General features: G+C 41.8%; 1 protein-coding gene across 8 annotated transcripts in view; it reads left to right on the plus strand.

Annotated features, from left to right (window-relative positions):
• LOC138755770 (rho GTPase-activating protein 28-like) overlaps positions 1 to 27,779 on the plus strand; it is a 213,469-nt gene that overhangs the window by 164,486 nt on the left and 21,204 nt on the right. For 7 of the 8 annotated variants that reach the window (XM_069922339.1, XM_069922345.1, XM_069922346.1 and 4 more), the window contains exons 5-11: positions 5,548 to 5,708; positions 6,980 to 7,145; positions 9,286 to 9,377; positions 15,897 to 15,974; positions 21,749 to 21,820; positions 24,566 to 24,722; positions 26,613 to 26,695. In XM_069922339.1, the coding sequence (XP_069778440.1) occupies positions 5,548 to 5,708; positions 6,980 to 7,145; positions 9,286 to 9,377; positions 15,897 to 15,974; positions 21,749 to 21,820; positions 24,566 to 24,722; positions 26,613 to 26,695 (809 nt within the window). The remainder of the gene's footprint in view (positions 1 to 5,547; positions 5,709 to 6,979; positions 7,146 to 9,285; positions 9,378 to 15,896; positions 15,975 to 21,748; positions 21,821 to 24,565; positions 24,723 to 26,612; positions 26,696 to 27,779) is intronic. The other variant, XM_069922341.1, reaches the window with a different exon arrangement.

Raw genomic sequence — 27,779 nt, forward strand, 5'->3', positions numbered from 1 at the left:
AAAATTCTCAGATTTGGTGACATGTCGCTGATTGGATAGCAGTAAAAGAACAACTCATGATCGTGAGGCCATATGGAAAAGCGTCAAAGCTAATTCCTTTCTCCTGATTAATATCCAGTATTCCATTCATTTTGGGAGTGAAGATGGATTCAGGCTCAACTATGCTGTAACATAGTGAGACAGCTTACTTTTTGCAGTCTAAGTTTATACTAAATGGGATGCTAAATGTGAAATCATTTGCCTGTCAGAAGAATTCTGATCAAATGTGAACACAGACAGGAGAGTCAGACGATAGATGGGTAATTGGGGGAGGGAAAAAAATAAAGCTGATGTTTTTTTATTGAGGGAATAATATTTTGTTTAAAATATTCATTTATGAAAATAATTGTTGCGTATTGAGCTCGTTTTACTTAACATCCATCATTGATCTTTGCTTTCTAAGGACATGTAATATAAAAATATATTTAAATTGTGAGGGCATGGTTACTTTCTCCAAGTTGGAATTAAAATTGTTTAAATGATATTACCATTTTCAATTTTTAAAAGTATATTGCAGAGAGATGAGTTTTTATTTAATCAATGGTTCAATTACTCTTGCTTCAAAGTAACATCGATGGAATTGATAGTCAGCATTTTTTATAGCCATAGACCTGATGTGTTGACAACCTCGTTTCCAAATGATAGACTTTGTCTTTGTCTGCTTTGCTTCAATGGGAAAATTTTTCACCTTTTTGGGGTAGGAAACTGTGGGCAGGTTCTCTGATGCAGAAGTCGCCTTTTATGCAAACTCCAATTTCTTGCTTAATCAATAAAAGTGTGGGGTAAAGTTTAATTTCTGAACACCTGATCTTGCTGAACTCTGTGCAAATTAAACAAGAAAGTCTGCAGATGCTGGGGTCAAGTGCTATGCACAAACGTGCTAAGCGACTCAGCAGGTCAAGTAGCATCCATAGGAAATGAAGGGTCACCGATCTTTCGGGCCTGGGTCCTTTGACCAGATATACCATAGAAGCATAGAACATTACAGCACAGAAACAGGCCCCCTTTGGCCCTTCTAGTCTGTGTTGAACCATTTTTCTGCCTAGTCCCACTGACATAGCCCTCCATGCTTCTCCCATCCATGTACTTGTCCAAATTCTTCTTAAATGTTAAAATTGAGCCCACATTCACCACCTCAGCTGGAAGATTGTTCCACACCCCCACCACTCTCTACGTGAAGAAGTTCCCCCTAAACTTTTCCCCTTTCACCCTTCATCCATGTCCTTTGGTTTGTATCTCACCTTCCCTCAATGGAAAAAGCTTAGCTATATTTACTCTGTGTCTCTCCATCATAATTCTAAATCCCTCCATCAAATCTCCCCTCATTCTTCTATGCTCCAGGGAATAAAGTCCTAACCTGTTCAACTTACCCTGAATCTCTGTTCCTGAAGTCTGGGCAACATCCTAGTACTTTAACAATAACTTGAAGAAGGATCCAGACCTGAAACACTGGTTACTTTTTGCTTCCTGTGGATGCTGTTTGACCTGCTGAGTCTCTTCAGCCCATTGATGGACTTTGTGCAAACCCTTTAATCTAGGCTAGCTAACCAACAGCACCTCCCAATGTTTTGACCTCTATCACCTGGAAAAACGAGGACAGCCGGCAATAGGGAACACCAGCATTTGCAGATTTCCCATCATCATCCCGACTTTGATATCTATGACCATTCTCTTGTTGTTACTGGCTCATCTTCACCAGAAGAGCTGCAGTGAGTTCAAGAAAGTGGCTCACCACCTTCTTCTCAAGAACATTTAAGCATGAGTGATAAATGTTATCCTTGATGGTATTGCCCTTGCAAATGCTTTCAAAAATAGAAATCTGACCACGCTAATTTTCCAATTAGATTTGGAATAGATTAGAAAAGAGCCCTACTTATTCTATCCTGTTTCTAGGGCACAGCCTCTTCCTGCTCATCAGAATAACCTTGGAGCACAATAGACATTGTTCAAGAACGGAATGGAAAATATTCTTGGTGCTTTATAAGAGAACAACATGTCCGGATTTTATCAGATAGAGATTCATCTGATCACTTGGGATGACCAATTGTTACTTTCTGGAGGTTGTAGAATGGTGTTGAATACTGTGCAGTGTTGAAACTGTCCCTTTTTAAGAGCTCTTCAAACCTGGGTCAGGGTTATGTTTCCTACTGATACAACTTATCTTGTTTAGTTAGCAAATGTTTAATCTGGTCTTTAACATATTGTTGTATTTATCTGATGTTGCCATTATTTTAATTCGTAAACTGGTACGTTCAGCTGTTTTAATAATTTCATTGGTATCACGTTGTGCAGTCCAGCATTTCCTGGTAAAGCTAAACCAAGGATCTCAAAATCTAATTTGCAAAATGTTTTCATTTTAACCATATTACATGGATACTTTGAGGGAGTTTGAAACAATATTGCTTTCTTTGTACATCTTGCTGAATCTGATTTGTGGAACATTTCTCTTGCTTGAAAATGGTGGCAGGAAAGGCAAGTCCGCTAAAGTGTTCCAAATCAATCATTTTTTTTACTGCCTGCCTCAAAATTCAAAGAATAACACACATTAATTTTAAAACAACACAAAATGAATTAAAAAAAAAACAATGAATAGAGGATTCTTAACGATCTGTTATAAGGTTTTACCTTGAGATATTCATTAGGTTTTTGTAACAAAGGACAGAAGGCCCAGTGTCTTGACTCTTAACGTCGAGGTAGGGTTATTGTTGATAATTTGGCAGCTGTAGAAGTTACAGGAGTAGAAAGAAAATATCAATGAAATGCAAGCACTGATAGAGAAAGTCAAGACAGGTTGGGATGGATTTTGACTTTAGAGGATGTAAGTTTCTGAAATCAAACCCACAAATGACTAAAGGCTTAAATTATTACATCCACTCTTGAAAAGTCAAGGAGCTTTCCAATAAACAGATACCAATGGGATATACTGATGGGATTTCTTGCTTTCTCGCCTTCCTGGTTTCTCAGTAACTTGAAGGTAGATAGGAAGGCACAATAACTGTATATTTTTTTTATTTCCATATGAAATCAAGGTGTTAATAGTGGACCAGATTTTATTTCAGTGGTTTGGGAAAGAAATCAAATCAGTAAGAATAAATGGAGGCTTGAAAAGCAAGGGAGTTTATAGCCTCTGATCGAATGGTGGCTCCTTGAGTAGCCATGGTTAAATGCCCATTAAACTTGGATGCAGTTAACTTAATGGTTAGCAATGCATCTGATGTATTTCTGAGAACCTCACCATGAATCTTTGCAGTGCACTTTAGAAGCACAAGACGCGTTCAAGCTGATAATAGTGAAAAAGACAGTTTTGAAAGAAAATGCCTTTAAAAAAATGACGTGGAGGGAGGAATCAGGTGGAGTTTTTTTATATATACAGAGTTGTGGGTGCCTGGACTGCATGGCTATGGGGTGGTGGTGGAGACTGAAGCATGAGGGTTATTTAAGAGACTCTTAGGTAGATGGATGAAAGAAAAATAGAGTGTTACAAGCTAGGAAGGGTTTAGTATTTCTTGGTAGGAATATATAGGTTGGCACAACATCGAGTGCCAAAGGGCCTGTAATGTTCTATGTTTAAAAACATATTTAAAATATTGTAAATTTTCTCCTATTTCCAGTGTTAGACAAATTATAAATGTTGGCTCAGAATGAATTATATCTGATTCTGAACCTTCGGTTGTGGATTCCAAAAGGAGTGGAAAATTCCACACTAAGTTTATGGGTTAAATCTGAATGTATAAAACTACAAGAAAATAAAATGTATAAAACCCAGTAATAAATGTTAGAGTTGACATCTTGGACTCTTCTTGGAAGAACTTTTTTCATTTTACCAGGTGTAAAAAGTAACAATAAGCTTAAACCTGAACTTACCCCAAGATGTGGGCTCCTCCAGTAATTAACATTGAATTCAACAAAGAAAAACTGTTTGCGTGTCAGGATTTCTGTCAATATTTAGCATGGTTAAATGATCCTTCCACCAGTTTCCAATACTGTGGCCTTATCCTAACCTCAAACTCTCTCAGAAGTGAAATAATCTCCTGGATTGAGCTTCTCCACCATTCTTTTAGTGACACACTTGCACCCTCACCGCCATTCAGGGGCCTAAACAGTCCTTCCAAGCGAGGCAAAACTTCACTTGTCTTTCCACGGGTGTCATCTCCTGCATCCGGTGCTCCCATTTTGCCCTTCTCCACACCGGAGAGACTGGTCGCAGGCTGAGAGCTCGCTTCGCTGAGTATCTTCACTCTGTCCACGTCAGTGATAGGGATCTCCCAGTGGCCAACCATTTCAAATCTGCACCCCACATCCATGGTGAGATGTCTGTCCATGGCCCTCATGTACTGTCAGACCAAGACCACCTGTAAATTGGAGGAGCAACATCTAATTGTCTGTCTCGGCCCTCTCCAGCCAGGTGGCATCAAGGTTGATTTCTCCGGTTTCTGCTAACCCACTCCCCATTCTCCTTTCTTCTCCATCCCTTCTTTCCTCTGCCTCTCCAACCCCTTCATTCACTGAGCCATCCCCCCCCTCCCTTTGTTTACTGGTGTGCCCTCCCTCCCTTATTTATTACCTCCTGCCTGTGCGACTGTTCTCCTCCCACTACCCCTCTCCCCCCACCATTTTGTTTGGGGCACCTGCCCACATTTTGTCCATGGAGGACTCAATCCTGAAACGTTGATTCTGTATCTTGACCGTTGCCATATAAAGTACATTGTTTGACCTGCTGAGTTTCTCCAGCATTGTGTTTTCAGTTTAAAATATTTCCATTGCCTGGGTGATATATCTTATGGATTGCCTGTGAGAGGTAAATTTGTAATGTGGTTCAGCTCACACTGGGATCCTTACTGGGAGCAATAGGCATGTGGATTTTTATTGCATGTCACTCATCTACGTTTGCAGTCCAATGTAGAGTAAAAATATATCACTTAATTTTAAAAAAATCAGAGTTTTTGAGCCAAAGGGAACAATTTAGGAACCAGGAAAGAAATGCTGTACAATCCATTATCATAAGTATCTTTATTTCCCCACCCTTCTCTCTCTCGGTTAAGGATTGTCCAACATACACGACATGATTAGTGTAGAGGTTAGCGTGACGCTATTATAGCACCCGCCACTGAGGTTCAAATCTGGCGTTGTCTGTAAAGAGTTTGTATGCTCTCCCTGTGTCTGTGTGGGTGTTCCCTGGGTGCTCCAGTTTTCTCCCACCCTTCAAAAACATTCAGGGGTTCGGATTAATTGGGTGGAATTGGGCAGAATTGACCCATGGGCCTGTTACCGTGCTGTTAGTCCAAATTTAGAAAATTAAAAATTTAGAATACATTCTTTCAACCCTCTTAATCTCTGATAGAAATAAATGGCAGGTGATAAAGTATAACCTTTAGGATCGTTCTATAAATTGCAATTCAGAACAGATTAATAACAAGTGGAAAAATACTTCAATAGTGATTTATCAGCAAAACATGTTCATGTCTGGCCTTTGTATAATGTTAAAAATGAAAATAATTTTTCCATTAGAAAATATCAAAAATGATGAAATCGAAAGCCAGCATCACAAAACCGAAATTACAGAGGACCTGAACTGGGACATCCCTTATTCTGAGTCTCTGATGGCAGCCCAGAAAATACAGCCACCCAGAACCAAGAGTAGCAAGAGGCCCAACAGCACATCGTTACCCGTAAGTGAGAAGGATGCTTGTGTTTAAACTGCTTCGCCAAATAAATATAATGGCAGATTGCTGACTTGCTTGAGGCATGTGTATCTAAAACCAAGCTCAAAGTCGAATACCCAAACCCAGCTCTGACCAAGATGTACCTGAAAATGCAAAAAGTGAACCCAGAGCTATCTCAGTAAATGCGCAGATGTGAATGGATGAAAGACAATTATGTTTCTCTCCTTAGGAAATTCCTAGAATGTTGTCACAAAACAGCAAAAAATTAAAATCAAAAATCTGCAGATGCAGGAAATCTGAAATAAAAACAGAAAAATGCTATAATTACTTGACCAGTCAGACATTGCTTGCAGAAAGGGAAACAAGATTAACATTTCAGGTCAAATACAGTTCAGCTGATGGTTCTTTGATTTGAAATATCTCTTTGCAGTGGCTGCCTGACCTGCTGACTGTTGTATGGTTTAAATGGTCAATTTCTACATATCTTCCCTAAAAGCAAACTGTAGTTGGAAGTAATCATCATTTTCCACTTTTATTATTTATTCCCTCCAGTGACTGGGTCTGAGATAGGGCTGGCGGAGTCCGGGGATGGACTATGATAATGGAATCAGTCACACCATTCATCACAGGCTCTTCAGTCCACTGAATCTTTGTCGACTATCAAGCACTCAAACACACCAACCCCACACTAATCCCATTTTATTCTCCCCACGATCCCAATAATTGCTTTCAAATTATCCCACTCACCTACACCCTACAAGGATATGAAAAAGATTAGTAATCTTGCTCCAATGGGGATGATTATGTTTTTATGAGGTGAGGCTTTGAGATTAGAACTGAAAGGCACAGGCCTGTGAGGGTTAAGGCAAAGGGTAATTTCACTGATGACAATTTCCAGTGGCTGATTAATCTACCAACCTGCACGTCTTTGGGAAGAGGGAGGACTCTGGAGAACCCATGGGGTCAGAGGTCAGGATTGAATCTGGTCACGGTGACAGTGAGGGAGCTGCTCCACCAGCTGTTCAATGTTGCCCACCTCTCCCTGTCATGTCATCCCGCACCCCCCCCCCCCCCGCCCCGGTTTATAAATGTACTTTGCATAACTGAACAATCTTCAATGTGGCATCTACGTACTGCATTCTGCTTTGTGCATCTAACATCCATCTTAGATTCAAAGCCCAGCTAAATGACTTTACCATTGAACAGTATTCTGTCAAAGGAGTTGCAATTTACCACTGAGGAAGTTTGCTAATTGTATGGATTTGTTTCAATTTCAGAAATTCACCATTCCGAAAGACAGGCTCGGGTTAACGCGGATTGGGGATCTGTCCTGTCAGGATATGAAAAAGATTCATAATCTTGCTCTAATAGAGATAACAACTTTTTACGATGCACTGGGTTTAGAACTGAAGAGGAATAGGCCTGTGAGGGTTAAAGCAAAGGGTAAGTTTGCCTTAATACTCCCCTTACTTTTCCCTCTATTCCTTAGCGACACCGAGTTTGTCTGAGATTACAAAGCTCTCAGGGTTTACACTCAGGGTTTACATTACTGCTATAAGACTATAATAAATCGGAGCAGGAGTTAGCAATCTGGCCCATTGAGCCTGCACTGCCATTCAACAAGGACTCAGTGCCATTCACTAGTCTTTTCCCAAAAACCCTTAATTCCCCTGCAATGCAACAAAAAAAAATTGATCTAACTGTCTGAAATATATTTAATGAGGCAGCCTTTTCTGCTTCCTTGGCAGAGAATTGAATAGATTCATTACATTCTGTGAAAAAGCAGTTCCTCCTCATCTCCATCTATGTCTCCAAATTCTAGACTCACCTACTAGTGGAAGCACCTTCCCTGCCTTTATCCTAGACATTCCTTTCATAAAATGTATGTTTCTGTAAGATCCCCTCTCATTCCTCTGAATTCCAGTGATAATAATCCCAGGAGACGTGCTCTCTCCTCTTTGGCTAACTCCCTCATCTCGGGTGTATTGAATTCAAGAGTAGGGAGGTTATGATGAAATTGTACAAGGCATTGGTGAAGCCAAATTTGGAGTACTGTGTACAGTTTTGGTCACCAAATTATGGGAAAGATATAAACAAAATAGAGAGAGTGCAGAGAAGGTTCACGAGAATGTTGACAGGATTTCAGGGTCTGAGTTACAGGGAAAGGTTGTGTAGACTGGGGCTTTTTTCTCTGGAGCGTCGAAGATTGAGAGGGGACTTGATAGAGCTGTTTAAGATTTTAAAAGGGTCAGACAGAGTAAATGTGGATAGGCTTTTTCGATTAAGAAAGGGGGAAATTCAAACTAGAGGACATGGTTTAAGATTGAAGGGGGAAAATTATAAGGGGAACATGAGAGGAAATTTCTTTACGCAGAGGGTGGTGGGGATGTGGAATGAGCTTCCGGCATACGTGGTCGAGGCGGGATCATTGGTTACATTTAAGGAAAGATTGGATCGTTACATGGATAGGAGGGGACTAGAGGGGTATGGACCGGGTGCTGGTCAGTGGGACTAGGAGGGTGGGGATTTGCTACGGCATGGACTAGTAGGGCCGAACTGGCCTGTTCTGTGCTGAAAGTTGTTATATGGTTATATGGAACCTCCTTTGCACTGCCTCTAAAGTCAGTATATCTTTTTTCAAGCAAGGAGACCACAAAGGCAGTCTCGCCGGTACCCTGTACAGACCTGTTGAGAGAACCTCCCTGCTCTTAAATTCAATCCCTACAGCGATGCAAGCGAACATTCCATTTGCCTTCTTGATTACCTAATTACTATGTTGGGATTTATTTTGCATCCCTGTTGTGCTCAGTGCAATGTTCCAGTGAAGCAGCTGAGAAATTGAACTGAAATCATCAAATGTTGCCCTTGCTTGAAGTGGAAACAGGAAAAGAGGCTGAAAGGATATTCAAGGTCAAGAATGAGAACAGAGTTAATTCACTTGAAGTCCTTCTGTAATCTACCAACTCCATTACTGCAGATTTGAGTGTTATTAAAAGTTTTTACACCTTGCCGGTAGATTTTGGAAAAACAAATTAAGGCCCGATTTTATGGTGCTGTTCCCGTGACCCTCTGACTCCAAAATGTTAGCCAATGAAGTGTTGACATGTTGTTCTGGTGACGGACCACCTGCTCAGATTGTGGTGCAACAAATAGGTTTCTATGAGTCTAACTGGGGGGTCAAGATTGGTCCTTTTCTTCTTTGAGACTGTGCCACAAGGTACAGGGCAAGGCAGATGGGGGCTTGGTGATGGCAGTTTAGACTTCAAGGGATTCAACTCTGTCCTCATTCCTGACCTAGCACTCGCCATGTGCTCTATCGAATTTGGCAACCCAAATATATTGGGCTAAAGTCTTTGGCTTGAAATATTTTGGTTCAGAAACTGATAAAGTAGCCATAAATTACATTTTTTTGGAATTGTGAATGAAGGAATCGATTGTGTTTATGAGTATAACAACAAAAAAATATGGGTGAATGGGACTGGTACAATGGTCAGCATGGGAATGATGGGCTGAAGGGCTTGTTTCTGTCCAAACATCTGACAGATGTTTCAAAAAGGTAAATTCTTTGGCTTTTTTTTTACAGAAGCTGGCCTCTTTGGTGTTCCCCTCACAACATTACTTGAAAACGATCAAAAGAAAGTCCCTGGAACAAAAATTCCTCTCATCTTTCAAAAAGTAAGTCCAATTGTTTGAACAGAAATATCTGATTGGATAGAATGTGAGCTGACTAAGTTGGCAGCATTGGAGAGAAAGGCAGAATGGAGGCACAGAGGCATGTCTTCTTCTTTCTTTGGCTTGGCTTCGCGGACGAAGATTTATGGAGGGGTAATGTCCACGTCAGCTGCAGGCTCGTTTGTGGCTGACAAGTCCGATGTGGGACGGGCAGACACGGTTGCAGCGGTTGCAAGGGAAAATTGGTTGGTTGGGGTTGGGTGTTGGGTTTTTCCTCCTTTCATTTTCTGCAGAAGAAATACAATCGACCAAAGAGGGGATTAACTTTTATGTTGTGAATTACTGTCAAAATTACCTGTGTATTTTATGGATAGGTTCCAACAGCGAATCAGTTGCTGGAGAATGTATTAGTTTAATCCCCTCCTGATGCTCACCTTGGCTCTGATTTAGTCACCACTTCCTCCAGGTCAGTGTATGGTGGAAAAGGCATGAAAGCTTTGATGCTTCAGGCAGTAAGTAAACAGGAGTTCGCCTTTTTCTTAAAGTCACTTTGATTCTGGTTAAACATTTGAAAATCTGAATCCCCTTGGTGGCAAATTTCTTCCTGGTCTGTAGGTGGATTCATGGCCTCCTTTTGTTCCTCCCCATTTAAATCTAAGCCCAGATGGTTAGTTTAAAAAAAAATCAAATTGAATCCATCATGTAAACGAAATTCAGTCGACCAAGTAGAGCTAGACCCTGTGTAAGAGAGGATGGCATTGGTTCAATGTCAGTCATAGGAATTTGGTAGAAAAAGTTTGATTGTTCTGTGTTGGATTCCACTTTGGTTCCTTTGAACTGACCAGAATTCAATTTGAGAAGCAGGATTCAATGGAGTCTTATTATGAGTACAACAGATGTCAAATATTTACCTTGTCTGTTCCTAGATAAGGTTGAGGTTTTGAGCAATTCCTCATCCTAGCCCTCATTTTAAATCCTATTTGTTAAATAATTTAAAAATTTTAAATTTAGACATACAGTATGGTAACAGGCCCATGAGCTTCAGCTGCCCAATTACACCTGATCGACCTACAACCCCTGGGACATTTTTGGAAGGGTGGGAGGAAACTGAAGGAGCCAGAGGAAACCCACACAGACACAGGGAGAATGTACAAATTCCTTAGAGATAGCGACAGATTCGAACCCTTGTCGCTGGCGCTGTAATAGAGTAGCTACGCTAACTGTCCCACCCTAATTTGATTGGCAGGCTCGGCACACCATAACGATGATGATACCACAGAGGATATGAAGATAGGGGGAGGAGCAGGTAGGGTAGAGGTAACACGGAGGCTGCAGAAGGACTGAGGCAGATTAGGAAGAATATGGGCAGAGAAGTGGCAAATGAAATATAATATTGGAAAATGTATGATCATGCATTTTGGTAGAAAAATAAACTATTTTAAATGGGGAGCAAATTGAAAATACCCAGATGCAAAGGGAGTTTTTGTGCAGGAAAGCTTAAAGATAAACATGCATATTGAGACAGTGATGAAGAAGGCAAGTGCAATGCTGGCATTTGTTTCAAGAGGAATAGAATATAAGAGCAGGGATGTGATGTTGAGGCTTTATGAAGCACTGGTGAAACCTCACTGGGAGCAGCTTTGGGCTCCTCATTAAAGAAAAGCTGTGCTGATGTTGGAGAGGGTTCAAAGGAGGTTCACAAGAATAATTCCAGGAATGAAAGGGTTATCATATGAAGAGTATTTGACAACACTTAGCCTGTATTTATTGGAATTTAGGAGAATGAGGGGGGAATCTCATTGAAACATTTTGAATATTGAAAGGCCTGGACAGAGTAGATGTGAAAAGGTAATTTCCCATGATGGGAGGGTCTAGGACAAAAGGGCACAACTTCAGGAATTGAAGGGCGTCCTCTTAGGACAGAAATATGGAGGAATTTCTTCAGCCAGAGGATGGTGATTCTGTGGAATTTGAAGCCATAAATGATTATGGAGGGCAGGTGTATTTAAGGCAGAGACTGATCGATTCTTTATTAGCCTGGGCATCAAAGGTTATGGGGAGAAGATGGGCAGTGGGGCTGAGTGGAAAAATGGATCATCTCATGATTAAATGGTGGGCTGAATAGCCTATTTCTGCTCCTATGTCTATGGTCTTTTAACCTCACTAGGCTTTATATTGATGTAATTGACCAACGCCGTACCCTTGATGATATTTCCAGTGAACACCTTGGTTTGATGCTATCTGGTGTATATTCTCTTGTCATCATGTGGGAAATTATTCCTAAATATATAGGTACTCTCTGACATGCGTCAGTGTTCCATTATGGATGACCGGTGGTATCTTGGAATAGACGTATGTTGGTATTGCGTACTTACCTTGTTAGTTGGCATCCCAGGATCTGTAGGCTGGGTGCAGCCATCTTGATTCCTCTGCGCATGCGCGAGTCTTCAGTAGGCGTATGCGTGTTCATGTTTCCGAGTTCAGTTGGCCCATGTGTGAGCTTTAAGCTCTCTAATTATATTGAATTCGTACCCTTAACTTTCACGCATGGTCCAAGCGAATTCCAGCCCAGCCAATGGATGCCGACTAACAAAGTAAGTACGCATATTTTGGCTCTTACTTGCTCTGTACCCCTGTTATAGTTTGTCAACATAAACCACATAAATTATATATTTTAAAAAAAATTCGGTCATATGTGTGGATGGACGTAAGTCGAATAGTACACAGGTTGGGGAGTACCTGTACTTATTTTGGGTTAAAGCTAATGAAGACACATTTATTTAAAAAGTTAATGTCCATGAGAACATATGGTAAGGCTCACACGAGGCCCTGAAATTTGGGCAGAACAATGATTTTTAAAGAGGCTTTAAAGTCAGATGTGTGGAACTGACCTTGGTTGGACTCCAATAGGAATATATTTTTTTTACTTTTCATACAAAACCTTAAGAAAGATGTGATGCCTTCGGAGGTAGTGTGGGGAACAGTACCCCATGAAATCATTAGGCAGTTGTCTTTGGAAATTGTAAAAAAAATGCCCAGTAAAAGCTCTTATAATGGTGTTCTCAGCTGTAGAGTTGATTGTCTAGAGTACAGGGTTTTAAGGAATTAAGTCATAAAGCCATTATTCTTGGCTGGGTTTCAGGGAAGATGAACTGAGTGAGTGGAAAACAGGATATGGCCCTAATGGTTCTGTGGGCTCCTTCTATTAAATCTATGGCTCCAAGGCAGGAGAGAGAATGTTGGAAAACAACTTGTTTATCTGAAAATCCTGAGGTGAATAACTTGCTGGGGAACATTATCACAAAATAGGGGGACCCTTCTGCTATTTGCTACCAGCTGGGTCACACACAGGCAGTTTTCTCGTTTGCGATATGTTCAAATAATGACTTCATTTCCTTGATTCTTTTACAAGAATGTTTATGCAGATAATTTTGTATCTGAACAATACAAGTCAATGATAATAATAATGTTCCATAATTTAATCCAATTTTGATTAAAGCTAAAGAATTATTTAAAAATGGATCTTCTGGCTGGTATTAATGCATGGAGGACACAGTCCCAGCACATAGATATTCAATAATATGTCTGGCATGCTTCAATACTAGTTTAGTAACATAGTATTGAAGTATGCATAACACATCTGTGAAATCCTCTGTGCTGGGCCTGTGGAGAGGCGAGTCCTGTCAACAACTGGTAAAAACCTGGTGCTTGCAGCGCCACTGTACTTGGCACGGGCGGGGATCCAAGATGGAACAGGTCCGATGGATCCTATGCGCAAATCCCTGCAGAACATAAGCAGAAGTGAACCTGACTTCGCCCTCATCCTGAGGACCTCCTCTTTATGGAGCTGCATCAGACTTGCGTGAAACTGAAGTAGGCTGGCACCTTAATTTATTAACTTTCCTGGCTCTTTGTTGGACTCTCACATCCCCATTTTCCAAATCACTGTATTCTTCCTAAAATTTGTCTATTTGCTCAACTGACCAGCTGGCTGTGGTTCTCCCACTAGTTCCGCCAGTCCATCAACAATCATGGAGCCTTCATCCCAGCACATCCACTTTCTGGCTAATCCCTGACCTTCATTATCACCTAATCTCTGCGACTCCCTCTCTTGTTCTTTCAGCTTCCTAACCTATGTGATTTCCATAGGACACCCCACAACATTGCTGTAGAGGTGCTGCTTCACTGTCACAACAACCTGGGTTCAATCCTGACTCTAACCTTTTGGATTTGACCTTTTGCACTGGAAAGAATGCAGAGCGGACTGTCTGCACTGGAGAACTTTGGTTATGAGGCGAGATTGGCTTGTTTTTGCTGGAGTGAAGGAGGCTAAGAGGAAGGACTGATAGAAGTGTATAAGATTATGAGAGGCAAAGATAGATACCCTCTCCACTGCTGAGCCCTCAATGAGAAAGAATGAGTAGACTGGGACTTTATTTATTGGAGCGTAGAAGGTTGAGAAGGGATTTGATAGAGGTATTTAAAATTATGAAGGGAATAGATTGAGTAGATGTGAATGGGCTCTTTCCCCTGAGGGTAGAGGTGATTGGAACAAGGGGTCATGTTAAGGGTTAGGGGGCAAAACTTTAGAAGTAATATAAGAGGATGCTTCTTCACTCAGAGAGTGGTGGCTGAGTGGAATGACCTTCCAGAAGAGGTAGTTGTGGCAGGGTCAATTCTGTCATTTAAGAGGAGGTTAGATGAGGACATGGATGTGAGGGGGTTGGAGGGTTATGGGCAGGGAGTAGATAGGTGGAACTAGTTGGAGTTTCACGTAACTCAGTGCGGACTAGAAGGGCCGATAAGTCCTGTTTCTGTACTCTAATTGTTATATGGTTATATGTTATGGTTTTAAGTTCTCCTGAATTTCACCTGAAGTCCACAATTATCTCTTTGGTTTTGCTAAGATTGAGTGCAAGGTTGTTGGTGTGACACCATCAGCTAGCTGATCTATCTCCCTGACATAGGACCTAAAGGTGAGAAAATAGCAGATTTAAAGTGAATCTTTTTCTTTGCAGAGTAAGTGGTTGATATCTGGAGCACACCCTCTGAAGAGGTGGTGAATTCCGATACAATTACCATGTATGAGGTTTTTCAGTTGGTTGTTTTTCCAGACTCTTTTGTGTAGTCTTCTAAAGGCGCTATTTGCCTTGGCGAGTCTGTTGTCTATCTCATTGATAAAGATAAGCGTATACAGAGCCGTTGTCATACCCACACTCCTGTTCGGCTCCGAATCATGGGTCCTCTACCGGCACCACCTACGGCTCCTAGAACGCTTCCACCAGCGTTGTCTCCGCTCCATCCTCAACATCCATTGGAGGGCTTACATCCCTAACGTCGAAGTACTCGAGATGGCAGAGGTCGACAGCATCGAGTCCACGCTGCTGAAGATCCAGCTGCGCTGGATGGGTCACGTCTCCAGAATGGAGGACCATCGCCTTCCCAAGATCGTGTTATATGGCGAGCTCTCCACTGGCCACCGTGACAGAGGTGCACCAAAGAAAAGGTACAAGGACTGCCTAAAGAAATCTCTTGGTGCCTGCCACATTGACCACCGCCAGTGGGCTGATAACGCCTCAAACCGTGCATCTTGGCGCCTCACAGTTTGGCGGGCAGCAACCTCCTTTGAAGAAGACCGCAGAGCCCACCTCACTGACAAAAGGCAAAGGAGGAAAAACCCAACACCCAACCCCAACCAACCAATTTTCCCCTGCAACCGCTGCAATCGTGTCTGCCTGTCCCGCATCGGACTTGTCAGCCACAAACGAGCCTGCAGCTGACGTGGACTTTTTACCCCCTCCATAAATCTTCGTCCGCGAAGCCAAGCCAAAGAAGACCATGTATGAGCATTCAGATCAGTGGTTTTCATCCTTCTGTAGTCCATAAAAGCAACAAAATTAGTTTTGGATAAGCTCACATTTACAGAAGGTAGAAGGTGAGAAGCAAAGGAGCAGCTATAACCTGGAGGCAAGATGATTTAAATTTTTGTTGGTGCACCGGTGAACCAAGTTTCCAATCTCCATCCTGTCCGCTGACTCAACTCCTTCCTTTATACAACCCACTACCATGGTATCATTGGAAAATTTGTAGATGGTGTTATTGCTATTGCTAAACCGTGCTAAGCAGTCGTAGGTGTAAGTGAGTAGAGCAGGGCAGCCCTGTGCTGCACTGTACTGATGGATATTGTGGAGATGTTCTTTCCAATCTTCACTGAAGCAGGTCCAATTATGGGGTTGAAAAGACATGCGGACAAATATTTGGATAGAAAGGGCTCAGAATAACGCAAGCAAATAGGACAATTCAGTTGGCATGGAGGAGTTGGGCCAAAGGGCTTGTTCTGTGATCTTTGAGTCAATGACAGATAGCTTTATCCTTCTTAATGTGATGCTTCAAGAGAAAACTGTGCAGGACAGATTTCAGGTCTGACTGAACAGTAAACAATGCTGCTAATTCACTTGCCATGTGTTTTGACCGGATGCAACATTGGGAGTGCAGTAATTATGTAACAATTTATTGTCCTAGCTTTTGTCAAAAATGGAGGAAACTGGTTTGGATGCTGAGGGAATTCTCCGAGTACCTGGGTCTGCATCACGGGTGAAGGTAAGGAGTCATTTCTTGTTTTCCTGACGATCGGTTTTCGATACACAGTGATGATGTAAAAGTACTGTGGTGAACAAGACTGCTGAGCAATGGTGCTGAAGGATTTTGAACTCATGTAAGTTTCCAGCATAGAAACTCTTTGGCAGTTTTAAATAAATAAATCAAAAGTAAATGTTTCAAAAGAAAACCTCAAGGTAAAACACATCCAATTAGTTAGAAATAATTCAAAATACTGAAATCAACAAAATGTGTTGCTTGTCAATAGCTAGCCCTCCCCAGTGTAAAACGGAGGTGTCGGATGTGAAGAGCATTACCTTCTCTTTACCCCACCTCTCTGCTGTCACCTAGTGCATTGGTATTTGACCTCCAGTTTGCCTCCAATTTCTGGTTCCAGCTAAAAAATGCATGTGCTGAGGCCTGAACAACTGATAACTGGCAAATTCCAATGTAGCAATCGGTCAGCTTGAATCAGCCCATTCACTAAACACTTACCTTTGGAATGGGCAGAGTTCATGGCTTGGAGACTTTTGAAATTTGATTGACCCCCACTTTAAAATCTCTTCTCTGGAGGCAACAGGCTATAATGATGGTGGCATGGATGCCTGTGTTCTTAATGTGGATATTTCTACTGGAAAGACTTGATGGGAATAATGTGCAAATATCATTTATCTGGAATTCAAGCAACCAGCAAAAATATCATGGTAAATAATTAGATTTTAAAAACCCAAAAGTTTAAAATTGGCGCCCCCCTATCAGTTTACCAATCCACGCAACACACAATCTCAAGCAACCGGCAAATTAACTTATCCGGCAAATACCAATCCCCATAGATGCTGGATACCTGGGTTTTTCTGTAATAAATAGGGAAAGAAGTGAATTGTTACGTGTACAGAAATACAATGGAAAAACTTTGATGTTCTATTCAGGTAAGTCAACCCATAGTTAACCATATAACCGTATAACAATTTACAGTATGGAATCAGGCCATATCGGCCCTTCTCGTCCACACCAATTTACACGAAACTCCACTAGTTCCACCTACCCATTCCCATGCCCATAACCCTCCAACCCCCTCACATCCATGTTCTCATCTAACCTCTTAAATGACAGAATTGACCCTGCCACATCTGGGAAGGTCATTCCACTCAGTCACCACTCTCTGAGTGAAGAAGCATCCTCTTATATTACTTCTAAAGTTTTGCCCCCTAACCCTTAATTTATGACCCCTTGTTCCAATCTCCCCTACCCTCAGGGGAAAGAGCCTATTCACATCTATTCTATCTATTCCCTTCATAATTTTAAATACCTCTATCAAATCCCCTCTCAGCCTTCTACGCTCCAAAGAATAAAGTCCTGGTCTACTCAATCTTTCTCTGTATTCAAGATACTGCAATCCAGGCAACATTTTTTAAATCCTTCTTTGTACTCTCTCTACCTTATTGATATCCTCCCTATAATTTGGAGACAGGAAGTGCACACAAAATTTGGCCTCACCAAAGCCTTAAACAGTCTCAACATCACCTCCCAGCTCCTATATTCTATGCTATGATTTATAAAGGCCAGCATACCAAAAACCTTCTTCACCACCCTATCTACATGGGAATCTACCTTTAAGGAATGCTGAATTGTTATTCCAAGATCCCTCTGTTCCTCAGCATTCCTCAATGCCCTCCCCTTCACTGCATACGTCCTATTTGGTTATTCTTCCCAAAATGAAGCACCTCACACTTATCTACATTAAAATCAATCTTCCACCTTTCAGCCCACTTTTCCAAACAGTCCAAATCCTTCTGTAATCCATGAAAACCTTCCTCACTAACCACAACTCCCCAATTTTTGTATCATCTGCATATTTACTCACCCAATTTACCACCCTGTTATCCAAATCATTAATATAAATGACAAACAACAAAGGACCCAACTTGATCCCTGAGGCACACCACTCATCACCGGCTCCATCCTGACAGACAGTTGTCCACCATGACTCTCTGGTGCCTATCTTCCAGTCACCGCTGAACCCATCTGACTATCTCTATATTAATCCCAAGAGATTGAACGTTCTTCACTAACCTTCCATGTGGAACCACATCAACTGCTCTACCTTCATCAACCTTTCTGGACACCTCTTCAAAAAATTCAACAAGATTCGTCAAACACGACTTTCCCCTCACAAACCCATGATGGGTGTCCTTGATCAATCCCTGCCTATCCAGATATTTATACATATTATCCTTAAGAATTCCTTCCATTAGTTTCCTCACCACTGATGTCAAACTTACTGGCCTATAGTTGCTTGGCCTACATCTTGTGCCCTTTTTAAACAGTGGAACCAAGTTTGCAACCCACCAATCCTGCAGCACCACACTCTCCTCCAGTGATCATTGAAAAATCACTGTCAAAGCCTCCGCTATTTCCTTCAGGACCTCCCATAAGGTCCTGGGAAAAATCCCATCAGGACCAGGAGACTTATCTACCTTTGTACACCCCAGAAGTTCTAAAATCCCCTCTTTATTAATCCCTATCTTTTCCATAACTAATCCTTTTGCCTCACTTATCCTACACAATTCAATATCTCCTTTGTGAACACAAATGAGAAGAACTTATTCAATATCTCCCCCATCTCATATGGTTCCTCACACATACCTCCGCTCTGATTTTCCAGTGGACGTATTCTATCCTTAACTTTCCTTTTGCTGTTCACATATTTGTAAAAACCCTTCAGATTTGCTTTCACCCTATTTGCTATGGCCCCCTTGTACCTTCTTTTTGCCTTTCTAATTTTTCTCTTAAGGTTCTTTCTACAATCTATGTATCGTCCATACATCTCATCGATCCTTTGTGTCTTGTATTTAACATAGGCCTCCCTCTTATCCTGAACTAACTTCCTCATCTCTCTAGAAAACCATGGCTCCCTTGAACATTTGGTCTTGCCTTTTGTCCTAACAGGAACATAAAGATTCTGCACTCTCAAAATTTCACCTTTAAATGCTCCTCAATTCTCCTCAACGTCCTTTCAAGAAAAAAAGATCATCCCAAACTACTCCCTGCAAATCCTTTCCCATCTCTGCAAATCTGGCTTAACCCCACTCAAAGATCTTCATCTAGGGCAATAATAAAACAAGAGTGTAGGGCATCATGTTACAAAGGTTTAGTGCAGAATATTGAGGAAAGTACAGCTATAACAGTGCAAGAGTATCCTCTTTTATCAATGAAAGATCTGTTTAAGAGTCTAATAACTGCAGGAAAGAAACTATCCTCGAATCTGGAGGTCTGCACTTTCAAATTTAGACATAAACCATGGTCACAGGCCATTTTGGCCCACATGTCCATGCTGCTCAATTTATACCCAATTAACCTGCACCCCTGGTACGTTTCAAATGGTGGGAGGAAACCGGAGCCCCCGGGGAAAACCCACACAGACATGGGGAAAAGGTATAAATTCCTTACAGACAGTGCGGGGTTCGAACCCGGGTCCCAATTGCTGGCACTGTAAAGGCGTTGCACTTACCGCTATGCCAACTGTGCCACCCAAGCATGTGTGTTTTCTACCTGACTGAAGTGGGGAGAAGATAACGTCAGTGAGATGAGATACATCAAAGTAGAAAGTGTTCAAATCCAGGATGATATAAAACAAGTTAAAATATCTGTGTCCATTTTGATGTCTACAGTGTTTTAATTAATCACTTATTTAAGAAGTAAATTCTGCTGTATATAAAGTGACATATAATGACTTGCAAACTCTTCCAATAATTGTTAGCATTTTTGAAACCTTGATACATGACAAATGTCATGAAGAGGTATCAAGGTTCTGGAATTGCCTATTCTGCTTCAATATTTCTCATTCTTATCTGTGCTGCTTGGTAAAACGAGGCCATTTGCAGAGGAGGGGAAGATACTGATGAGTGACTAATCCTCCAAGCATTTCCTTAGCTGTTTGTGCAGTGTTCTCCTGCTGCCTTATATGTATATTGGAAGGCTGCAAGTTGCATGTGTACCAAGCATATGGTCAAGTCTAAAGAGCCAAGGAACTAGAGGAATCTGGAAAATTCCTATCAATCCATGTGGTCTCGTGTTAAAACATTCTTTGCGGTATGCCTTCTTGTGGATCCTGAGAGGTCAGAAGGAGCCAAACAGATGGGCAGGACCTCGCAGAATCCTGGATGTGTGGCATAGAGGAGGCCATTTGGCCCATTGTGCCCTTACTGTTTTCTACTTGAGCAGGTCCTGATTTTTTTTCTCCCTCAGGTGGTGATAATCATAGGAGGGAGGAAGGAAATTTGGTGGGAAGGTTTTGTTGATGGCCTGACCAATGAAATTTGCCTGAAAGGCAGGACTTTCTTCTCAGACCAATGACGCAGAGATGGCGACCTGGCATTGGAGATAAACAGGAAAGTCTGCAAACTCTCTGCAGATAGTTTCTACAAAAACTTACCAACTCTCATGCTGACCTCGACTACACCTCTTCACTCCCTGTGCCCTTTCTCTCAATTCCTCAGCCTCCATCGCATCTGCTCCCAGGACAAGGTCTTCCATTCCAGATCATTAGAGATGTCCTCCTTCAAAATAAGTGACTACCCCTCTACTGTAATCAACCTAGCTCTTACCTGCATATCCTCCATTTCCCACACAACTACCCTGGTCCCCTCCATCCCAAGCTGCAGCAAGAACAGGATTCCTCTTGGCCTCTCCTAACACACCCCCCCCCCCTGCCCCCACCTCCACAAGCCTCCACATCCAGTTGTTATCCTCTGCAATTTCCATCACCTACAATGGGAGCCCAGCACCACCAGACACATCTTCCCTTCTCTCCCCATCTCCACCTTCTGCAGGGACTATTCCTTCTGAAACTCCCTCATCCACTCATCCCTTCCCTCTAAACACCCCCTCAGTACCTACCACCATGACCCAAGATACGCTGCGCTTGCTCCCACACTTCCTTCCCTCACCACCATTCGCGGCTTCAAAAAGTCCTTCCAAGCGAAACAACACTTCGCTTGTGAATCTGCAGGGGTTATTTATTGCAACTGGAGCTCCCGTTGTGGCCTCCTCTACATCGGTGAGACTGGATGCAGACTGGGAGATTGTTTCGATGAGCACCTTTGTTGAGACCACGGCACGGTGGGCAACCACTTCAGTTCCACACTCCATTCCAAAACCGATGTATCTATCCATGATCTTGTGTCCTGCCAATTCCTGTGAATTAGAGGAACAACTAATATTCTGATGGGCACCAGACAGCATTCAGTCAACTTCTCCAGTTTCCATAAAAGCCCTCCCTGGAGTCTCTCTCTTCCATATCCCTCTGTCTCCTTTCCTCCAACTCAGCCCCTTCCCTTCCCTTTCATCTCCATTCAGAGAACAACCACCTCCCCATATCACTTCTCAGCAATTTTCTCTTCCAACCACCCCCCACACTCTCTCCGCCTGCCTTTTTTTACCTCTTTGCTTGTCAAAGAGGAGGAGAAACATGACTGTACTTCAGACATGTTTAAACTTACCCTCCCACTGCACCCCATGTTCTACCACCACGCTCAACCACATGCCACCTCTAAGGTCTCAGCAATCATTGATGTTGTGGCTCGAGCCCTCCCTGATGGTTTGGGCCACAGCCTCACTGGAGCATGGCTGAGACCCAGGCGTTTATAACTCCTTGGCCTTGCAGTGCCAAAGTCGGGGTGGTTAGCTGCTCACGTGGACAGCTGACCATGACACCTTGGGTGTCGGTTTGAATTCTAATCAAGATTCAGATTCGGTTTGTTTCTGTCCACTACCAGCAAAAGAAAGAAAAGCTTTCCAATACTGTGGATGTCTGGTGTTTATTATTGATTACTGGGACAGCCTTCGGGGTAAGACTACTTCCACATTCGTTCCCTCCTACCCCTTTTTCATCTTGCACATAAACAACTCAGGAAATGATCTATTTGGTAGCACGGTTAGTGCAACGCTGTTACTGCGCCAGCAACTGGGGTTCGAATTTGGCACTGTCTGTAAGGAGTTGGTACATTCTCCCCGTGTCTCTGTGGGTTTCCTCTGAGTGTTCTAATTTCCTTCCGCCCTTCAAGCATACAAGGTAGTAGGTCAATTGGGAATGATTGGGTGGCACAGGCTCGTGGACCGGAAGGGCCTGTTACTGAGTGTCTAAATTTAAATTTCTCTCTGAGGAATTTGCTTTTCTGCCTCTGCTTCATCCATCCCCACCTCACATCCTTTCATTATTTCCCTTTATCCATCAGATTAATCTCTTTAACCAACTAACCAATCCATTCACTCCATCACTTGACCCTTAAACTTTTCCATTCCAGATCTCCTTTTGGAAAACCATGGAGCCATGGATTTGGGTATCTGTCTAAGGAAATCAGTACAGCCAGTACCTGGGTAGATAATGTATATCTGGAAAGTTGATAGAAACTTGGCCTTTACTTCAAGAGGTTAAGAAATAAAAAGCATGGCCATTGCTTTTGTAATAATGGAGTTTAACCAGTACAGCATTCCATTTTATCTTTCCTATATAAAGGACAATGTTGGACCTGCTGAGTTTCTCCAGTATTGTGTTTTTACTCAACCATGACGTCTGCAGACTTTTGTATTTTAATTTTACAGCATTTCATTTGTACTGCTGTATTTACCGAATGATTTAGAGCAGCTGTTCCCAACCTTTTTTGGCCCCTGCTCAAGGTTTATAGACCTCTTTCCCTGTGAAGTAGTCACATTTTGGTTTCTTCCATGCTTCTTTCCTACCAACTACTAAACAATATTTATTGTTACTCTGGGGGTGGGCGGGGGCCTTAGGACTCCCATTGAGTGAGAATGGCTGATTTAGAGTAATAAAGCATGTAATAAGCCTTCACCCCAAGTTCTGCATGCCACAAGTCCCATTTGTGCATTTGGTAAAACACAGAATTCTGTGGACACCCTGGATGAAGTAAAAATACACAGTGCTGGAGAGACTCAGCAAGTCAAACAGTGTCCTTTATGTAGCAAAGGTAAAGATACAGAACCAACGTTTCAGCTTGAACCCTTCATCAAAGTATGAGAAAATGCCATTGAGCATCAGAATAAAAGAGTGGGAGGAGGAAGGGGGTGGCAAGGCAGGAGATGATAGGTGGAGAAGGGAGGACGGATAGATCAGTAAGTTTGGAGATGACGGTTGGAGGTGTTGTACAAATATAGAAGGTTGTTAAAGGTTATAAAAGGGTATAAGCAAGATGCAGAGTTGGGCAGAGAAGGGGCAGTTGGAGTTCAATCCAGATAAGTGAGTAGTGAAATTGGAAGATGAAACTTGAAGGTGGAGTACATGGTTTATGACAGGATTCTTCGTGGTGTGGAGGAACTGAGGGTTCTTGGTGTCTGAGTTTATTGAGTGCAAGGTAACAGGATGGTTAAGATGGCGTATGGAGTTCTAGCTTTCAGTAGTTAGAGGATTGTGTTCCAGAGCAGTGAGGTAATGTTCCAACTTTATAAAACTTTAGTTTGACTATATTTGCAGTATTGTGTTCAGTTTTGGTCACATTATCATAGGAAGGATGTGGAAGCTTTAGAGAGCAGGCAGAGGAGATTTACCAGGATGTTGCCTGGAATAGAGAACATCTTGTGAAGAAATGTTGAGTGAGCATGGGCTTTTCTCCTTGGAAAGACACAGGATGAGAGGTGACTTAATAGAGGTGCATATGACTATGAGAGACATCGATAAGGAGGACAGCCAAACCCTTTTATCCAGGGTGGCAAAGGCTTACATCAGAAGATGAGTGGAGGAAAGTTTAGGGAAGTCGTCAGAGGTCAGATTTTTACACAGAGTGGTGAGTGCCTGGAATATATTGCAGAGCAAGGTGATGGAGGCTGGTACAATAGGGACATTTAAACATCTCTTAGAGGGGCACAAGGATAGAAGAGAAATGGAGGGCTGTGGCTTGTGTGGGTGGGAAGGGTTAGACGGATGTGAAATAGATTTATATAGGCTGACACTACATCGTGGGCTGGAGTGTGCTTGTACTGTGCTGTAATGTTCTCTGTTCAATGTCTTTGTCCAAATACTAAATAAAGTTATTTCAACATTTGCTTCCTGATTAAATATTTAATGGGATATGACCACTTTAGGATTAAATATTTAACTCTCCAAAGTGGATGAGAAATTCATCATTTAGCAAATCCTGTCATTAGGAAATTAATGATCAATTCAAGATTCTGTTTATTGTTATTTATGAAAAATGTACCGGTTTTTTTTTCTTTGCTTACCCTATAAAGCCACAATACAGTTGATTATAAAAGATTTAGAGTTTATACGAGATTTTTATATGGGAGGGAATTGACAGCAGGAGATTACAGATATATGAAGGAATATAAAAGGAGATGGCCATTAAGGCTCTCCAGTCTACTGTGCAGTTAGAACCTGTACATCAAAAGTGACAAGGGTTGTTGAAGGAATTTTGACTCATTTTAACCAGGGACAGTGGTCATTTTTATCATGTAAGGTTACCTGTTATCCCTTGATACCGTCAGCTTTTGTTATTAGCACTGTAACTCTCTGTAGCAAATCGACCGAATAAGCCTAAGGCAAAATGTAGGATTTAAATCGACGGTATTTTCATTCACAGAATTATCGGCAAGAGCTGGAGGCAAAGTTTTATGACGCGTTTGACTGGGAACAGGTTCATCACAATGATGTGGCATGTTTATTAAAGACCTTCATCCGAGAACTGCCCTACCCATTGCTCACAGCGGAGTATCTACCTGCTTTCGTAGCTGTGCAAAGTAAGACTTTGGAGCTATTTGAACATGTTTCATATTTCTTGGCCTGTATTTCTGTGTGCATGTCTGTGGATCAGTGCGTGTCTGTGTGTCTATCCGTCCAGCAATATTCAGATACTTTGCAAAGTAAGACTTTGGAGCAACTTGAACATGTTTCATATTTCTTGGCCTGTATTTCTGTGTGCATGTCTGTGGATCAGTGCGTGTCTGTGTGTCTATCCGTCCAGCAATATTCAGATACTTTGCAAAGTAAGACTTTGGAGCAACTTGAACATGTTTCATATTTCTTGGCCTGTATTTCTGTGTGCATGTCTGTGGATCAGTGCGTGTCTGTGTGTCTACCCATCCAGCAATATTCAGATACTTTGCAAAGTAAGACTTTGGAGCAACTTGAACATGTTTCATATTTCTTGGCCTGTATTTCTGTGTGCATGTCTGTGGATCAGTGCGTGTCTGTGTGTCTACCCGTCCAGCAATATTCAGATACTTTGCAAAGTAAGACTTTGGAGCAACTTGAACATGTTTCATATTTCTTGGCCTGTATTTCTGTGTGCATGTCTGTGGATCAGTGCGTGTCTGTGTGTCTACCCGTCCAGCAATATTCAGATACTTTGGTGTAAGTACTGAACATGTTCATCTTTTCTGTTCCCTAGTATCTGTGAGCTAGAGGCCTAGGCTAAGGGAGCTAGAGGCCTAGGCTAAGGGAGCTAGAGGCCTAGGATAAGGAGCACATCCTTGTTTGGCATTGTGCTCTGCCTCTCCCTGAAATTTAATTGTTCTCACCTTTCAGCAAACAAAGTGCTTAGGAAAGTTGATGATTGCATTTTTTTAAAATGATAAGCCTGATAGAAGGCCCTTCCAACCCATGCCACCCAACTGCATGCAATTAATCAACTAATCCCATATATTTTTTGGTGAGTGGGAGGAAACCAAGGTACTGGGGAGAAACCCATCCAGTCACAGAGAGAACAGGCAAACTCCTTACAGACAGTGCCAGATCCAAACCCACGTTGCTGGCACCTGTAATAGTGCTGAGCTAGCAGCTCTGCTAACCATCCCACTGATTGATATAGCGAACTAGACAGGAAATGTGTGCTGCAAAATCCTGCAAATAACATCAAAAGAAATGACCAGTGGCCACTACTGCAAAGTGAATTAAGTTCGACTGACTGAGTTTCCAGATCAATATATTTCACCCTCAGCAAGGCTCACCCATTCCCAACATCTCCATCCCCGTGCCTCGAGTGCGTGCTTTAAAAGTGAACAGATTTTTTTAGTTGTAAATAGTCACTAATTTTTATTCCAAAGAATTTATGCCTCCCAAATTTATGCATCAGATCAGAAAGTAATCAGGAGCAGGTTAAAAAAAATTTATTAAATTAAATTGGCAAAATCAATATGGCACCAATAATTTGTGACGATTCAATGAGCAAATATACATATGCACGGAGCTAATTTATCGTATATAAAGGTACTGAAGATGCTTATCTATGGAACCCAATCAGACAATCAGTACAGTCTGAAAACTGGGTGTCATTGTTGTTCAGTTCTCCTTTTGCCTCGGGAGTAAAGACAAGCTACAATTTATACAGCCTTTCCTGAGCTCACAAAGCAGGGGCTGTCAGTCAGATTAATTGTAAATGTAGTCACTCTTGTAATATGGGAAATGGAAACAAATGAGCACACACAAACTGCTACAATCAATCAGGTGCTGGTCAGATAAATTATTCTTATTCATGGAGTTTAGTCGGAAAGTCTGGATGAATTACCCTGTTCTTCAAAGTACAGGCAGTGAAGAAGGCAAACTGTGGTCTTGTCTGTTGGAAAAAAAATCAAAGTGTTGCCTTTGTAATCAGATGTGACTTTACAGTTTAATATTTGGTTTGATTTCAGATATCTCACCGACGAAGTTGCAGTTACAGGCTCTACATCTTATCATCATGTTGTTGCCTGATCCCAACAGAGACACCATTAAGGTATCCCTGATGTTCAAAGTGGGCACGAGTGCATCTGAACTTGTGTGAATCTCACACGAGTGTATCTGGCATTCAAAGAGTAGATACAAAGAGTATTGTTTAGAGACAAATCTATATTAATGCAACTGGTTTTGTATGGAAAAATGAAGGATATACGAGTTCATTGCAGATTAGTTGTACATAAGGTCTGAAACAGATTGGTTGGACAGCGTTTGTTATTGATTAGATAAAGTGAAATCCATTAAAGCCTAAATAGTCTGGATGCTTTGGTTTAAAATAATGGACCGATAGAAACCTTCCCTACCTTACCTTTTTCTTGTATCCATGTGGCTTTACCTATTAAAAGTAAAACACAAAAATCTGTAGACACCGTGGTTAAAGTAAAAACATGAAGCTGGAGAAATTCAGCAGGACAAGCAGTGCCCTTTATAGAGCAAAGGTAAAAATGCAAAACCGACGTTTTGGGCTTGAACTCTTCATCACCTTATTCTGCAGAGTTTCTCCAGCATTGTGAGTCTTTTAAAAGTCCCTATTGTACCAGCCTCCACCACCACCACCCCTGGCAATGCATTCCGAGCACCCTCTACTCTGTTTAAAATAAATACCCCTGACATTGCCCCTAAACTTTCCTCCTTGTTCAGATGACCTCTGGTACTTGCTACTCTCACCCTGGGTAAAGGGTGCTGGCCGTCCACCTTATCTGTGCCTCTCGTACCCTTAGAGACCTCTATTAAGTCAGCTCTCATCCTTCTTCACTCCAAAGAGAAAAAACCCTTGCCCTGTTAACCTAATCAACTTTGAATTCATCCTCTAATGTGTTCAAAATATATCCTTGACTGTTTTTAGTGTGGGTTCTAACGATTTTCTACTAATGCACTTTGTGTGATATCCCAATGATAACGTTTTTTCTATCCTTGTATCTGTTCCATTGCAACTAATAGAATCATCCCACAGACTGTGCGTACCTGACATTGCTGATTACTTGTTTCGTTTATTTTGCCTTGGGATCATTGCCATTTTGTTGAGGTGAAAGCCCACTACAGCTAAATATAGGCATGTTGATGCCACTTATTAGAAGGACCCG

The sequence above is a fragment of the Narcine bancroftii genome, chromosome 2, assembly GCF_036971445.1.
Source record: "Narcine bancroftii isolate sNarBan1 chromosome 2, sNarBan1.hap1, whole genome shotgun sequence".
Classification (NCBI taxonomy): Eukaryota; Metazoa; Chordata; class Chondrichthyes; order Torpediniformes; family Narcinidae; genus Narcine; species Narcine bancroftii.